This window comes from Glycine soja, chromosome 16, assembly GCF_004193775.1.
Source record: "Glycine soja cultivar W05 chromosome 16, ASM419377v2, whole genome shotgun sequence".
NCBI lineage: Eukaryota > Viridiplantae > Streptophyta > Magnoliopsida > Fabales > Fabaceae > Glycine > Glycine soja.
In genome coordinates this window covers 350466-366942 of record NC_041017.1, presented here as the reverse complement: position 1 = coordinate 366942, position 16477 = coordinate 350466, and the positions used below count along the sequence as shown (strand labels likewise).

At 31.9% G+C, this 16477-nt stretch overlaps 2 protein-coding genes across 2 annotated transcripts; both read right to left on the bottom strand.

Annotated features, from left to right (window-relative positions):
* Positions 1 to 4353: 4353 nt before the first annotated feature.
* LOC114390180 lies at positions 4354 to 5676 on the bottom strand. The gene is made up of 2 exons (XM_028350877.1): positions 5552 to 5676; positions 4354 to 5178 (listed from the first exon to the last, which is right to left on the bottom strand). The coding sequence occupies exon 2, from the start codon at positions 5153 to 5155 to the stop codon at positions 4547 to 4549; it is 609 nt and encodes a 202-aa protein (XP_028206678.1). The 5' UTR covers positions 5156 to 5178; positions 5552 to 5676; the 3' UTR covers positions 4354 to 4546.
* A 7266-nt stretch (positions 5677 to 12942) lies between these two features.
* On the bottom strand, positions 12943 to 13598 carry LOC114391042. The gene has a single exon (XM_028352043.1). It carries the CDS (start codon positions 13573 to 13575, stop codon positions 12943 to 12945), a length of 633 nt encoding a protein of 210 aa, XP_028207844.1. The 5' UTR covers positions 13576 to 13598.
* Positions 13599 to 16477: the final 2879 nt, after the last annotated feature.

Here is a 16477-nt window from a genome sequence, read left to right as displayed (position 1 = left end):
TCGTTTATTTAACTTATTTTATTACACAGGAGACATTTTCATATTATTATAATTTTGAGATTTCATAATTTTTTTTGATATATTTTATTATAGATTATTATTGTAACGAATGGTGTTACATTGCCCCCACCCTGCATAGCCTGTAGGTTTAGTGGGCCAATCCGCATTACACAAAAACAATTAAAAAAACAAAAAATTAAATTTTAAAATTTAACCCATTTTAAAAACAAACTATAAAATGTCTAATAAAAAAATATATTTGCCCAAAATGATAACATAATTTACATCTTAAGTCACTTGAAAAATATTTTTTTTTACATTATATTTACTTAACCTATAATTCTATACTAAATCAAAATATTTTATCATGATTCATCAATCATTGAATCATATATAAATGACTTAAACTCTATATATATATTTTTTAATTTTATTTTTACTCAGTTTATATCCTTATTTATTAGTATTCTATATTTTTATATTAAATTATAAAAAACCCGTGGGACCTACGAGGTCCGTGGGTAAAACCCATGGATTAAACAGATCAGACTAAAAAACAGGAAGAACTCTAAAAAATAAGGTCTATATGAACCCAAATCAGTTTGTCCAACTCTAGTTTTAAGTAACTATTAAATGAACCTTAAATGATAAGAAAATTTTTTGTTGCTCACAAATAACTAGAGCTTAATTTTAAGCAACTAATACGATATTTAAATTATCTTAAATAAAAAAAATAATATATAACAATAAACAATTCATTAAGCAACCAATGTTCGAGATAAGCGTTCTTAGAGGTTCAGAATACATGACTGACAAATTATATTACATGTCTCAATAAAAAGAAGAGCAACAACATATAGTTGATCGAGTTTCGGTGGTTGGTTTTACCAAATTATACCTTTCCCACAGATATTTCTGTTGCTCAACTTTCTCCTTTTTGATCCTCCAACTCTCCAAGTATATGTATAATTGCTTGACAAATTCCCCTGAATTTATAGGCATCTCGATTCATTTATTTGATCTGATGAAGGTGCAGAGGAACTACTGGTAGAGCCGAAATTAATTGTTGGCCATTTTACTGAAGTAATGACCTTTTTACCGAAGAAAAATCACTTGTGATTTGAAACTGTATTAACTATTAACTATTGGGTTTTTGTTTTATTTTATTTATTTGCACAAGAGTGAGAATTTGGGCTAGAAACACTTGATAATCATTTGCCTAGAACAAATTCCTTTTTTGCTAGTGGTTTTTTTTTAGCCGGTTACCCTACTCTGTTTTGATTTTCGTTTACTACTGCTTTTATTTTTTTAATAAATAGAAAATAAATGGGACAAAAGGAGATAAAATACCTTAAAATCTTGCGAAAGGTAATACCTTAAAGCATTTGCTTATGGTATTTATTTGCCTTTCAAAAAAAAAAACCCTTAAAGCATTTGCGTTTTTAATATTATCAAGTATGTGGGTGAATTTATAATCTTGAGAAATAAATAAGTGTATGTTTAGATTAAAATTTACAAACTTTAGTTTGAATCAAATTTAAGTTTGGAAATTGAGTTTACAAAAGTATCTCAAATATAGGTTAATTTGTTTATTTTTTTTGAATAAGTGTTTTTCAAAATAAATAATAACTAATTTTATTTAAAATAAGTCATTTTTTGTCTTTTTAAAAAATAAATCCTATCTTCTTCTTAAAAAAGTTTAAATAAAAGAAATTATTTTCAAGTTATTTTTTTAAAAATTTAAACTCTTATCTATTACTTCTTCGAAATTGAATTTCTAGATAAAATTTTAATCTCAAACATAACTTTAAGAAGTAATCAAACATGATTCCAAATTCATTTTCCTCTTTAACTTACTTTTCGATCACCCACCTAAATTCCAAACACACCCTAAATATGATCCGAATTTAAATGTGCGGAGGAGACTGCTTGTAGTTATTATACACACTCACTCACAAGCAAAAGTTACAAAAATGACGTTACCCCATCTCTTTCACGACAAAGTCAGCAACATGACGTTATTGGTGGTGTTGTGAATCATAAACTATTACTAGTTTTTCTTTTACTGCATAAACTGTTACTTGTAAGCAAGCTCATTTACTCATTTCATAAAATGTTACCCTTCTATACTTTATTCTATGCTCCATCTTAGCCATACTCCCATAGACAAGGGCGGGCTGAGTCGTGTTTTATGGACTGCACGTGATATCTTTATCTTTTATTATTTTAGTTATTGAATAAGTCTTTTTAATCAAAGTAGTGCTTGCTAAACTTTAGAAGAAAGTATTTCTATTTAGCTTTTCTGTTTTTTTGGCGACAAGCATTATAAATATATTGTGTTGGTAGCTGAATAAAATAACCTCTTACGATTCTGTTTCTCTCTTCAAAATATTTACATATTATTCTCTCTATTTTTTAACATTGCCTTTATTCATTAAAACGTACAATTGGTATCGTGAGCTTTATTCTTACGGAACCTGTACCATGGAAGGTGAAACAAGTTTTTCCCACATTACTCTTCCAATCTTTGATGGAGAGAATTATGATCTTTGGGAAGTGAAAATGCAATCTTATATGGAGTCTTTGGATTTGTGGGATGTTGTGGAAGAGGATTATGAAGTATATCCACTGCCTGAAAATCCCACCATGGCCCAAATTAAAAATCACAAGGAAAAAAAGATGAAAAAGGCAAAGGCGAGGTCATGTTTGTTCACTGGTGTTTCACAAATGATATTCACCAGAATCATGACTCTCAAAACACCCAAAGTAATTTGGGATTATCTGAAAGAGGAATATGCTGGAGATGATAGAATATGAAGCATGCGAGTGCTTAATTTAAGGAGGGAATTTGAGCTTCAAAGGATGAAAGAGTCAGAGACAATAAAAGAATACTCAAACAAATTGTTGGGTATTGGCAGTAAGATAAAGTTGTTGGGGAGTGATTTTGCTGATTTGAGAATTATAAAGAAAATTTTGCTAACGGTGCCAGAGAGGTATGAAGCATCTATAGCTTCGTTGGAGAACACAAAGGATCTGTCAAAAATCACATTGGCAGAAGTGCTACATGCCCTGCAAGCTTAAGAGTAACGAAGGTTGATGATCATGTTGTCAAGGTGCTTTTTGTGGAAGCAATGCCTTCCAAGATTATTTTGATGATGCCAAAGAATCAAGAGTTAAGCAAGTCCCAAAGAATCAGGAGTCAAAAAGCTTCAAGAATCAAGTTTCAAAGAATCAAGATTCAAGAATAATCAAGTTTCAAGATTCAATCAAGTTTCAAGAATCAAGATTCAAGAATAATCAAGATCAAAAGGAAAAACTTTGCAAGGAAGATGGAACGAAGAAGATAGATCAAGCATATTTCAGAAGCATGATTAGGTGTTTGATGTATCTTACAACAACTCGACCTGATATTTTAATTGCTGTAAGCATTTTATCTCGATTTATGAATTGTGCAAGTGAAATGCATCTCAAGGTTGCAAAAAGGGTGATAAGATATGTCGAAGGCACTAGCAATTTTGGCATCAAGTTCAAGAGAGCTGAAGAGTTCAAGTTAACAGGTTTCTCAGATAGTGATTGAGGTGACTCTATTGATGATATGAAAAGTATTTTAGGGTACTGTTTTAGCTTTGGATCAGGTGCTTTCTCATGGAGCTCAAAAAAACAAGATATAATTGCTCAGTCTACAGCTGAAGCCGAATTTATTGTTGCTGCCGTTGCTGTTAACCAAGTTTTGTGGCTTAAAAAAATCTTGATTGATCTTAACATGGAGCAGAAGGAGAGTACACAGATTTTTGTTGACAATGAAACTGCCATAGCCATTTCCCATAATCCTGTTTTTCATGGAAAAACTAAACATTTTAATATCAAGTTGTTCTTTGTAAGAGAAGTGCAGAGAGATGGAATTGTTGTTCTTGTTTACTACAAAACAAAAAACCAGGGTGCAGACTTATTCACCAAGCCACTACTAGTTAGCAAGTTCAAGTTTCTAAGAAAGAAATTAGGACTTTGCAGATCCGACATCTTTATCTTTTATTATTTCAGTTATTGAATAAGTCTTCTTAGTCAAAGTAGTGGTTACTAAACTTTAGAAAAATATATTTCTGTTTTGTTTTTCTATTTTTTTTTGCTGCAAGCATTATAAATATATTGTGTTGGTAGCTGAATAAAATAACCTCTTAGGATTCTGTTTCTCTTCAAAATATTTACATATTATTCTCTCTGTTTTTTAACATTGTCTTTATTCATTAAAACCTACAATGACCATATCCTCGGCCTATTATTATTTACTTTTCGGCCTTTTCGGTATATATACTCCGAATGGATAAAGTTGATGCAAATGCGAAACACAGGAGATTATTATAGAAATATATCCCATAATATATAAAGACTTGAGAATCACAAAGATTATACACGCCTACCACACATGCTTACACCAAAATGATACAAGAATAGAGAGAATAGCATGAGTTACATTCTCGTTTCCTATTGAAATCACACCTCTTGAATACTAAAAGTATGGCATGGGATATTGGATTTCAAGGTTTAATTACCTGCAGGCAAAGACAATCCAAACAATTAGGCGTAGGCAAAGGACAAATGCGACGAGTCCTAGCAGTGAAATCCAAATATAAATAACTTTATTAAACATGGAGTTGGTTGTATTCCAAAGGGGATCCGGGGTGACCATTCCCGCACCAGTCATGTAGGTAAGAGTGAGGCTGGAGATGGTGATGCACATCCCTATTGACAAAAGCCAGGTGAAGAATCTGTGATTGAGAGGGAACCCACTTACAAGCAAGAGACACACTGCTAAAGATGAAATGAAACATGTTGTGTTCCAAATGAGGAATATTTTATATTCATCAGGGTAAAGAACAGCTAGGATAGATTCTCCGGGACATGGATTATTATCTGCACTGTTTTCTGGACATTGAACAACTCCACTCTCGTTTCCGGGTCTAACTCCACCTGGTGGATTTAAAGCACTTTGAAAGGTCATTGTTGCGATCACCGTAGACACCAAACTCAGCACTCCCCTCATGTCCTTCAACCATTCATCCTTATCCTTATGTGCCAGCCAATTCCCTACACTTTTTAAAGCTTTTCTCCACCCTTTCACCTCTTGTTCATCTTTCCTCTCGCTTTCAACGTTCATAGTAACTGATCGATCTCTCCTACCTATATGCTTCAACCAAATTAACAAATATATATATATATATACTTCCATCTTAGATCTGTAATTGCATGCATACATGGCTTATTAAATTTCATTTTCTTATGTCGTTCAACCAAATTACATCAAGTTACAAGTACGGCTAGAAAATAGAATCAGTACAACTACATATATTTTTAATAATGATACCTAAAGAGATTAGACATTGAGAACCATATTAAACTTAGATATAACTTGACTAGAAGTCATTAAGACTCAAGTAAATGCTAAATAAAAATAATGCTTCCATAATCAAGAGTAAATTATTAAATCTAATTATCTGATATTTTTCTTTCTTTTTTTCATTATATTATATAACAAGTAAATATGTAAATGTACCTTTCCCTTGCTATGGTATATATGATAGGTGAGAAAACCAACTGCATGCCGAAATGTGTTTTTCTGAAGACAGGAAAGGCAAATATATATAGTTGCAAAATCGTTCAAAAAGCTAAGAAATAAGGGAAAAGTGGGAATTTTCTAAAAATTCAGATGTGTTTTGGATTAATTAGTTGTCAAAAGAGCAATTTAATCATTGATGATGGTAAAATCAGTTTCATGTTGGAATATGTTTATTGAAAAGTGAATTTACAATAATATGTTTTGTTTAGTTGCCTAAACAATTGCTTAAATTAATTGCCTAAACAATTGTATAATTAATTAATAAAACAATATGATATAATTTATTTATATATGATACTAGGGAAAAGGAGAGGCATGCACGCACGTAATGTCTTTTTATAAAAAAGAGATAAAAATATTCAACAAAAAATGTACACCAAAACGAAATATTTATATATTAGTATATATATTGTATATACAATAAAATAAAAGTAAAGAAGAAGAGAGAGAGAAAAAAATGAGGTAAAATATAACACGACAGTGAATAGTTAAGCCAATGTTTAGAAATACTAGTGGAGGTTCAACGTACGTTTTTTTTTTGGACAGTTTCAACGTACGTTTAAAGAAGGATTTCTTGGTGTTTTTTGTGTTGAACGTACATTCACATGGGTTGGAAGGTTTTTCCAAACACACTATATAACTATGTGGCAGTTACTTAATAAAAATTACAGATAAAAATGTAAAAAAAAAGATAAACATCATGAGATATCTTTATTATAATATATATATATATATATATATATATATATATATATATATATATATATATATATATATATATATATATATATGATTTATGATGGGATTTGAAATTAATGGGAAGGGGAAGCTTAATTCTAATCAAACTTCTGAAAAGTGCTGGAAAAGCTATTGGTAATGTGGTCAATTTATTGTGCAGAGTATATGTGCTATATTGAGCTTTGCAAAGCCAGAAATTTTACAGAATTTTCTTGATTGACCACAATATTAGCAAAAGAGAAAATTCTAGCTTGGTCAATTTCTTCGACGAGAAGCATATATAGCCGCCTAAATAAAGCTTAGGACCCGCACACAAAATAAAAAGCCACAATTATTTAATAGTGGATTTGCTTTTTCTTTGTGTTGGAAGAATATATCCTCCTTCGGGATCTTAAAGAATCTTTTATATATCAAGAAGACAAGAACAAACAAAAAGTTGTCAATAATTTTAGTTTAAAAAGAACACCACAAAGTTCATGAAGTAACTTCTAGATTATTATACCTATACGTAAAATGAAAAAAATAGCAAAAAAAACTTGATGATTTATATACAAATTGAAATAGAACACTTGATGATTTTAAAATATTGATCCATGCTTCCTCAAAACGAGTTGAGTTAGTTCCGCTCTTGTTGTAAACTTGAAACTTGCAAGTAAATTATTAGTCAAATATAATACAACTTTGAAACAAACACTTCAGAGGCGAATCAATTGTTCTTTGACAAGTACTGCACATGCACAATTATTCCAATATACTAGAATTATACATACAAGAACAATCATCTTTTTTAAACCAACAAACTTGGAAGGCTTTGCAACCGCTTATTCCAACAAAAGCAAAGCGTGAAAAGCCCCAGCCATGCATAGCACAAAACTACAAATATTCGAAAGCACAAAATATATACTTCCAACAAGCCATTTTTGAAACGGGATACGATCTTAGGGGGAATTACGCTCATTTTTGGAATTACGCACAAAATATATATCATGATATTTGCCATTATATTTCGGGCTAATGATAGGAAAGATGGCCACGCAGGTACCATCTCAGAGTACTAGAATGCAGGCTAGCAGCAATTTTTTTTTGGGATAAGCAAAATAGTAAGGGAATTTCTTCCCATATATACCAACTTTACATTTATATTTAAAAAAAAAAAAAAAAACTAACTTGTAGTATAGGTGGATTATTTCTAACGTACGGCTACACGGAGACACTGATTAAGATTTCCGGTGGTTAATGTTAGACTAACAATGAATTGAATTAGATCAATTTAGATTTCCGATTTAGATACAATGAATATGGTCATTATTATAATGTGTTGACTTTATATGTGTTTTCAAGATAGGTTGTAGGATTATATTAAAAAAAAATGTTGTGAGAATATTTTGAAGTACCATCAAAGAGTTAAAGTTTCTAATTACAATTATTACATAAAAAATAGCTTAAAAGCACGCTGGTAGTTAAATGTTGAAAGCCAAAAATTATTAAATTAGTTTATTAAATTATAAGTATTTGATAAAATTATTTAATTTGTTGAGGTAATTGATAAATATAAAATAAAAAAATAAACATATTTATGTGATATTTTTATATAATTTTTTTTATTGATAATATATATTTAATTTGAGGTACTTATAATTTGAGAACTGCTAATTGTTACGAAATAATACTTGCACTACCAATGTATGTGTGCACTATTTTAGCAAAAACAAGGTGTGATCAATTGGTTTTGATGGAAATCATGGGAGACTAAAGATAAAAAATTCATCAATTACAACCATTCATCTCTATTCGTGCAGTCAATTCTCGTGTATTTTAGCATTTAATTTCCTTATATTCAGTTTTTTTTAATTAATTTTAATTAAACTCTTACCATTTTTTATTTAGATAAATTATTTTAGTTTCATTTTTTATCCCAATTATTATATTCTTTTCATATTATGTAATCTATTATTAATCTTATTTTATATCTTAAAATAGTTTCAAATTAAATCAAACTTGAAATAAATTAAAAATAACACATACTTAAGTAGATTTCATATATTTTCTTTGTATAAGCATTAGCAATCATTAAAATGTCTTGAAGTATAATGTTAAAATAATAGAATAAAGAATGTAAATAATGTAATGGTTAAAACAAATAATACAATATAAAAATATCTAAATAATAATATAATAAAACAAACTTTTCATCTATCACTATAAATAACAAACGTGTCCAACCATGCACTATGAAGGGTCTTTAATTATTGATAGTGCCCTCAAAGTTGAATAAAAAAGATGAAGTCCAATAATAAAATCAATGGCAAGCCTACACACCCTCCCCCAAAATCTGTAAATGTACCTTTCCCTTGCTATGGTATATATGATAGGTGAGAAAACCAACTGCATGCCGAAATGTGTTTTTCTGAAGACAGGAAAGGCGAATATATATAGTTGCAAAATCGTTCAAAAAGCTAAGAAATAAGGGAAAAGTGGGAATTTTCTAAAATTCAGATGTGTTTTGGATTAATTAGTTGTCAAAAGAGAAATTTAATCATTGATGATGGTAAAATCAGTTTCATGTTGGAATATGTTTATTGAAAAGTGAATTTACAACAAAATATGTTTTGTTTAGTTGCCTAAACAATTGCTTAAATTAATTGCCTAAACAATTGTATAATTAATTAATAAAACAATATGATATAATTTATTTATATATGATACTAGGGAAAAGGAGAGGCATGCACGCACGTAATGTCTTTTTATAAATAAAATGAAAAGAAGAGAGGAAAATCAAGGAGATTAAATAAAACATGAGTGAACAGTTAATGCTGTGCTAGTTGCATAATAAAAAAGAGATAAAAATATTCAACAAAAAATGTACACCAAAACGAAATATTTATATATTAGTATATATATTGTATATACAATAAAATAAAAGTAAAGAAGAAGAGAGAGAGAGAGAAAAAAATGAGGTAAAATATAATACGACAGTGAATAGTTAAGCCAATGGTTAGAAATACTAGTGGAGTTTCAACGTACGTTTTTTTTTTGGACAGTTTCAACGTACGTTTTTTTTTTGGACAGTTTCAACGTACGTTTAAAGAAGGATTTCTTGGTGTTTTTTGTGTTGAACGTACATTCACATGGGTTGGAAGGTTTTTCCAAACACACTATATAACTATGTGGCAGTTACTTAATAAAAATTACAGATAAAAATGCCAAAAAAAAAGATAAACATCATGAGATATCTTTATTATAATATATATATATATATATATATGATTTATGATGGGGTTTGAAATTAATGGGAAGGGGAAGCTTAATTCTAATCAAACTTCTGAAAAATGCTGGAAAAGCTATTGGTAATGTGGTCAATTTATTGTGCAGAGTATATGTGCTATATTGAGCTTTGCAAAGCCAGAAATTTTACAGAATTTTCTTGATTGACCACAATATTAGCAAAAGAGAAAATTCTAGCTTGGTCAATTTCTTCGACGAGAAAGCATAGCCGCCTAAATAAAGCTTAGGACCCGCACACAAAATAAAAAGCCACAATTATTTAATAGTGGATTTGCTTTTTCTTTGTGTTGGAAGAATATATCCTCCTTCGGGATCTTAAAGAATCTTTTTTAGTTTAAACCTTATTGTCATTTTTGTTTTTAAAAAGAACACCACAAAGTTCATGAAGTAACTTCTAGATTATTATACCTATACGTAAAATGAAAAAAATAGCAAAAAAAAACTTGATGATTTATATACAAATTGAAATAGAACACTTGATGATTTTAAAATGTTGAGTTTATATCTTAAAATAGTTTCAAATTAAATCAAACTTGAAATAAATTAAAAATAACACATACTTAAGTAGATTTCATATATTTTCTTTATATAAGCATCAGCAATCATTAAAATGTCTTGAAATATAATGTTAAAATAATAGAATAAAGAATGTAAATAATGTAATGGTTAAAACAAATAATACAATATAAAAATATCTAAATAATAATATAATAAAACAAACTTTTCATCTATCACTATAAATAACAAACGTGTCCAACCATGCACTATGAAGGGTCTTTAATTATTGATAGTGCCCTCAAAGTTGAATAAAAAAGATGAAGTCCAATAATAAAATCAATGGCAAGCCTAGCATGAATCTTTGCTCTCTTTGAGTACCAAGCAAGGAAAACTAAATCCTTCCTCCTCATGATCACTGTCTCCTTGTCCGCCGCAACCAACGCCAAATGCAAGTCGCACCCCTTCTATAATGAAAGTGGCAGATCCATGGCAACAACTGCTAGGAAAATATTCATCCACTGCAAAAAGAAAATTTCATGGTGCCTGTTTGAACGAAGAAGATGAGGATTTTTTGGGATTTTTTTTTAATAAACGTCATGTGCCACTCGTATGAAGTGTAATAAGAGTAACCTTTAGAGGATCTGTGTAATTTTCTCGTAAACAAAAAGGTGAGCTCATGCTAAGATTCAAGTCAAGAAAAAACGAACGTCTATTTAATTTAACCCAGTTAATAATTTAAAAACGAACGGTTCTAAAAAGGCATTTTCAGCGTCAAAAGAATGAAAAAGGTTTTATGACACATATTAGATCGGTCCCAACAAACTTCCAATGAAGGACCAAGGGGATTAATTTGACCTCCAAAACCCCCCAATCACATGACCAGAAGCGGAAGATGGATTATCAAAACCAGCCACACACAACAAAATGGGGTAGCAAAATTCAAGGTGCAAATAGATTAATCAATTGCCAAACTAGATAAACCATACAAAATGATACATAATTCTGGAGGATATCTTCTAAAATATGGTAGACATATGCATAAAGCATAAGCAAGCATTTAAATTAAACCCGTCAGATTTGAGCGGAGGTACTGTTTATTGATACTGTTGTGACACTCTGACAGTATTGGTTCTTACAGGATACTCTCACGTTTGGCTATGGTATCTTTATATATATGCAATATTCCCTTGTATATACAAAGATTCTAGAGCTGTTGGGTAGATCTTGGAGGTCATTTTGTTAGTGTTTTGGAGATGTCAGATGCATGCATAAGTTGAAGGCTATATATGTATCGGGTTTTTTCGGGGGAGTCATACGTTCTTGGTTTTTTCATGTAATATGGCACAACTTATGCTTCTATTTAATATACATATTATATTTGCCTAAAAATAAAAACTGTGGTAGTTGATTGTGAAAATCGACACAAGCTTGATACTTTTTTCAATTGCTAGCATATGAAATATTTCTGTCCTGTTATCTTTGTTTTCTAAAGTAATATATTGCAGTTTGTTTTTTGAGGAATTGTGTATGCACCATTGCCTCGAGAGATATATATGACTTACCCAATAGCTACTTTGACAATCATAAGACTATCATCTTTGTAATTAAAGCATGAGCCTAACCAAATTCATACTGCTCCAGAAGCAAGTGTTTTAAGGTTCTAGAATCAAATACACAATTATGAGAATAAAACAATTGAAATTATGAATCCTAGGTTTTTTTTTTTTTTTTATCAAAAAATGTTAGTTATTAATTGTTAGATTTTTGTTAGCGGTGAAATTAAATTTGTGACTTCTTCCTCCCTTCAACTTTTTTACCACCCATGTCCTCCAGAAAAATGTTAGCTCAAATGCATTCTAGACAAGCAAAACAAAGCATCAAGTCATCACTACAATGCTTTTGTTTCATGTGAAGTGTCATTCGAGATATAATTGCTTGAAGCTTTGTTCCAACAACCCAAATCACTTTCGAGTTAATCAATTATTAGTCTTTTTTTTCATCCAAACTGAAAATTAAAACACACACGCTATTGGCAGTGAACTGATGGCATCTGCTCACTACGTCGTGAAACAAAAGATGCCCAAAATGAAGTTAGCAATTACGTTCAATAAGAATTTGAGTGCAAATTAAATAATGAATTCTGGACTTCTACTAGTCCGCCAGTGCTATACAATGAGACCTTGCCAGCTTAATCATCCTTTACACACATCATTTTTTAGACATCATATCATTTACAATAGAAATAAAATTAAACAGCTAGTAAAAAGAAAAAGAAGGAAGTAGTCATAAATTAAAGTATTGCATTTACTGGTGTATATGTCTACTTTAGTGTAGATCTGTTAATTTTGAGTTTTGACAATATATTAAGAAAAAAGTGCAAGTTTTTACATGTATGTTTCCTTTTGGAATCAAGATGGTGTGCTTCGAGGGAGTTTAAAAGAACAAAGATAACAACTTGGCTACCAATTTTGAAAATCAACCAACTGCAACTCTAGTTCATGACAATGAGCTAGAACGAATCTTAAGGAACCTTTTGGATCTCCAACAGAACACACAAAATAACATTATAATTCAATGCCAATATGAATTATGCATGAAAATCCCTTGATAAAGTAGGAAGTACAAAACTACAAAATTAACTACCATATGAATCGTACATTGAAAGAGAAAATTATTTTATTTATTACATTTGATTATTGCATATAACAACCAACGTAAAGCAATCCGCAAGTAAGAAAAGCTTGACATGCTGCGATGGATATATATATATATATATATAGACGAGCTGAATAGAACAAGATTGGATCTCACCGTTTACGTTTGTCACTGCATTTAATCAGAATCCAAACAAACAGGCGTAGGAAAAGGACAAGAGTGACGAGTCCTAGCAGTGTAATCCAAATATAAATAACTTTACTAAACATGGTGTTGGTTGTACTCCAAATGAGATATGGGGTGACCATTTCTGCACCAACCATGTAGGTAAGAGTGAGGCTGGTGATGGTGAGGCACATCCCTATTGACAAAAGCCACGTGAAGAATCGGTGATTCAGAGGGAACCCACTCACAAGCAAGAGACAAACAGCTAAGGATGAAACGAAGCATATAGTGTTCCATAAGAGGAATTTGAAATATTTGTCTGGGAAAACAACAGCAAGGATGGCTTCTCCTGGACATGGATTCTTCCCATCTAACATGTCTTCTGATCTTGGACATAACACATGTCCACTCTCTTTTGCTGGCCTAACACCACCTGGTGGATTAATAGCAGTTTGAAAGGTCAAAGTTGAGATTAGTGTTGCTGCCAAACTCGGGTTCCCCCTCATGTCCTTCAACCATTCATCCTTATTCTTGTTTGCCAGCCAATTACCTACATTTTCTATAACTTTTCTCCACCCTTTCATCTCTTCTGTTTTGGACTCACTTTTATCGTTCATCATCGTAACTGATCGATCGATCTCTTTTGCCTTCAAGGAAATTAACAAACACTTGCATGTCAGATATGTACTGCACTTGAAATAATTAAATAGTTCATGCAGTGTTCGTTATCTTACAATGATTAAATTTTATTTTGTTACGTATCAAGTTTCATTGCTTAATTAATTGTTAGTTGTAACTGCTTCTAACAGATTATGACAGATAAGATGTATGTTTACTTAGTTACTTAGAAAGGTTGGATCATATATATCCTCTGTATATATAGGACTTGTACCTTTGTCTTGATCATTAATCTCATAGTCAATTTGTCAATTTAGAGGAATAAAGTTTGTGGGACTCCAAAGAACAAAACAAATTTCAGCTCTAGTGAGAGTAGCATATTATAATGCACCAACTACAGACCTATAGAGAGAAGGATCATGAAAAACATCAGCACCATGTTTAGACAATTTGTAGTTAGAAACCATGGGAGAAGAGATCGAATGAGCTTCAGCCATGTGAGTTTTGTGAAGCAAATCACAATGTATTTACTCTGGGTCATTAAGATAGCATTGTTGGACAGATATTTGATTTCCAGACCCAAGAAATAATCTAGATGACCAAGCTGTTTGAGAGAAAAAGCAGTATTCAATCTGTTTATGAGCTGCTGAATCAAAGTGGCTGAGCTACCGGTGAGAATTATATCATTCACATATAACAACAGATAAACAACATTCACTTGATGTCGATAGATAAATAAGGAAGAATCAGAGGATGACAAACAGGTTGAATAAGAATCATGAGTTTTTGTGGAATAGGGGCAACAAAAGGTGGAGAAAAGTTAGGACTTAGGCTAAAATAAGAATCAAGAATTTTTGTGGAATTAGAGGAAGAAGGAAAAAAATCAGTATAAGGAAATCTCAACTCATTAAATAAAAAATCCTTAGATATGTAAATTCTACCGAAGGATGACAAACACTTGTAACCCTTGTGAGACAAGGAATAACCCAGAAACAAACACTCTTGAGACCGAAAATTGAGCTTGTGTGTATGATATGGTCTTAGTAAAGGAAAACATGCACACCCAAAAGTTCGAAGAAAATGATAATCGGGCTCTTTATTAAAAAAAGTAACAAAAGGAACAACAAACTTGAGAGAAGCAATGGGAAGCCTGTTAATAAGATAAACAGTTGTAGTAAAGGCATAATCCCAAAATTGCAAGGGTAAAGAAGCATGATGCAACAAGTTTAAACCCAAATCAACTATGTGTCTATATTTTCTCTCAACCACACCATTTTGGTGATGAGTATGGGGACAAATAAGTCTGTGAGAAATACAAAAGGAGGCTAGAAGTCTAGAGAAAGGTCTGTATTCACCTCCCCAATCTGACTGAATACTCTTGATTTTGGTGTTAAGTTGTAACTCAACCATGGACTTAAAGTTTTGAAAAACATAAATGGTTTCAGCCTTGGACTTTATAGGAAATATCCATGTATACCTAGAGAAAACATCAATGAAGGAAACATAATATGTATAGCCAGCATAAGAGGTAACATGGGAGGGTCCCCACAGGTCAGTGAAAATGAGTTCTAAAGGTGAATAAACAGAAGTTGAGCTGTGAGAGGGTAACCTATGAGCTTTACCTATACAACAAGAGGAACAAAACTCTGTGATGTTTTTATTCAATTGAGAAATATTACATTGTTTGAGAACAATTTTCATTACATGCTCATTAGGATGTCCTAACCTAGCATGTCAAAGATTAGCACTACTGAAAGAGGTAACATTAGAATTTGAAACAATATTAGAAGTATTATTGACAGTAGCAGCTGAAGTAGGAAACTCATCATTTGGAACAAATGCAGAAGTGGACATCAGCAGAGAAAGATTGCCTTGAAGCTTGAGGTTGTGAAAAGAACATAGGCCATCATCACCAACCATTCCTTGTAGGAGAATTTTATTGGTCTCCTGAGATTTCACAAGACACAAATGAGGATGAAACTCAAAGAAAACAAAGTTGTCTTTAGCAAATTGACTCACACTTAACAGACTTTTCGAAATTGAAGGAACATGTAACAACTTATGAAGCTTAAAGGTTATGGCAGTATCATTAGGAGAAACAAAAACTGAGGAACCAGTGTTGGAGATACTTAAACCTTCATCGTTGCCTATGAAAATCTGCTTAGGTCCATCAAAATGAGTAAATTGTTTAATATTTTGAGAATCACCAGTAACATGAAAACTGGCTCCAGAATCTGGTATCCAAGTGGAGCCAGATGCACCATTACCATGAAAGGAGGAGTTTATGAGCATGGCGCTGGGCTGACTGGGACCAGGAACAGTGGACTTAGCATTGGGATTAACCCAAGTATTGGAGGATCTGGTTGAACCAGTAGAATAGGGGATAGGTTGCAGCGTGGTGGGATAAAAAAAGGTTAGGGACTCATGTGACTGAAAACCAATATCAGTTCTGAAATGACAGACATTGGCAATGTGCCTATACTTTAGACGGATTTGGCATTGTAAATTGGCAAACCGGCCACCTCCATGGCCTCTGCCGGAACCACCGCTACCACGTCCAGAATTTCGATCAGAAAAGGTGTCGCGACCACCACGGTCATACGAGCCTCGAGAGCCACCAAAATCACTATTTTTATAAGTGTTTGGTTGCGCATAACCTTGGGTGTAGTTCAACGGCACAGAACTGACCAATTGAGCATCTCGATTGTATCGTATAAGCCTGGTTTCATGACCATAGAGAAGAGCTTCGATTTTTGCAATTGATGGAGCGCGCTTCTTACAATCAATGATAGAAATTACCGGTGCATCATCAGACAGTAATCCTTCAAGGAGCGCATCAACATACTCCTCATGTCGCACCTACACCAGCCAGTTCATCTACATATCCTTTGATATTGCGCAAAT

What these genes read in the sequence shown, in the direction of transcription:
- LOC114390180 (XM_028350877.1), bottom strand. Translation starts at nt 5,155, where the DNA reads ATGAACGTTGAAAGCGAGAGGAAAGATGAACAAGAGGTGAAAGGGTGG.
- LOC114391042 (XM_028352043.1), bottom strand. Translation starts at nt 13,575, where the DNA reads ATGATGAACGATAAAAGTGAGTCCAAAACAGAAGAGATGAAAGGGTGG.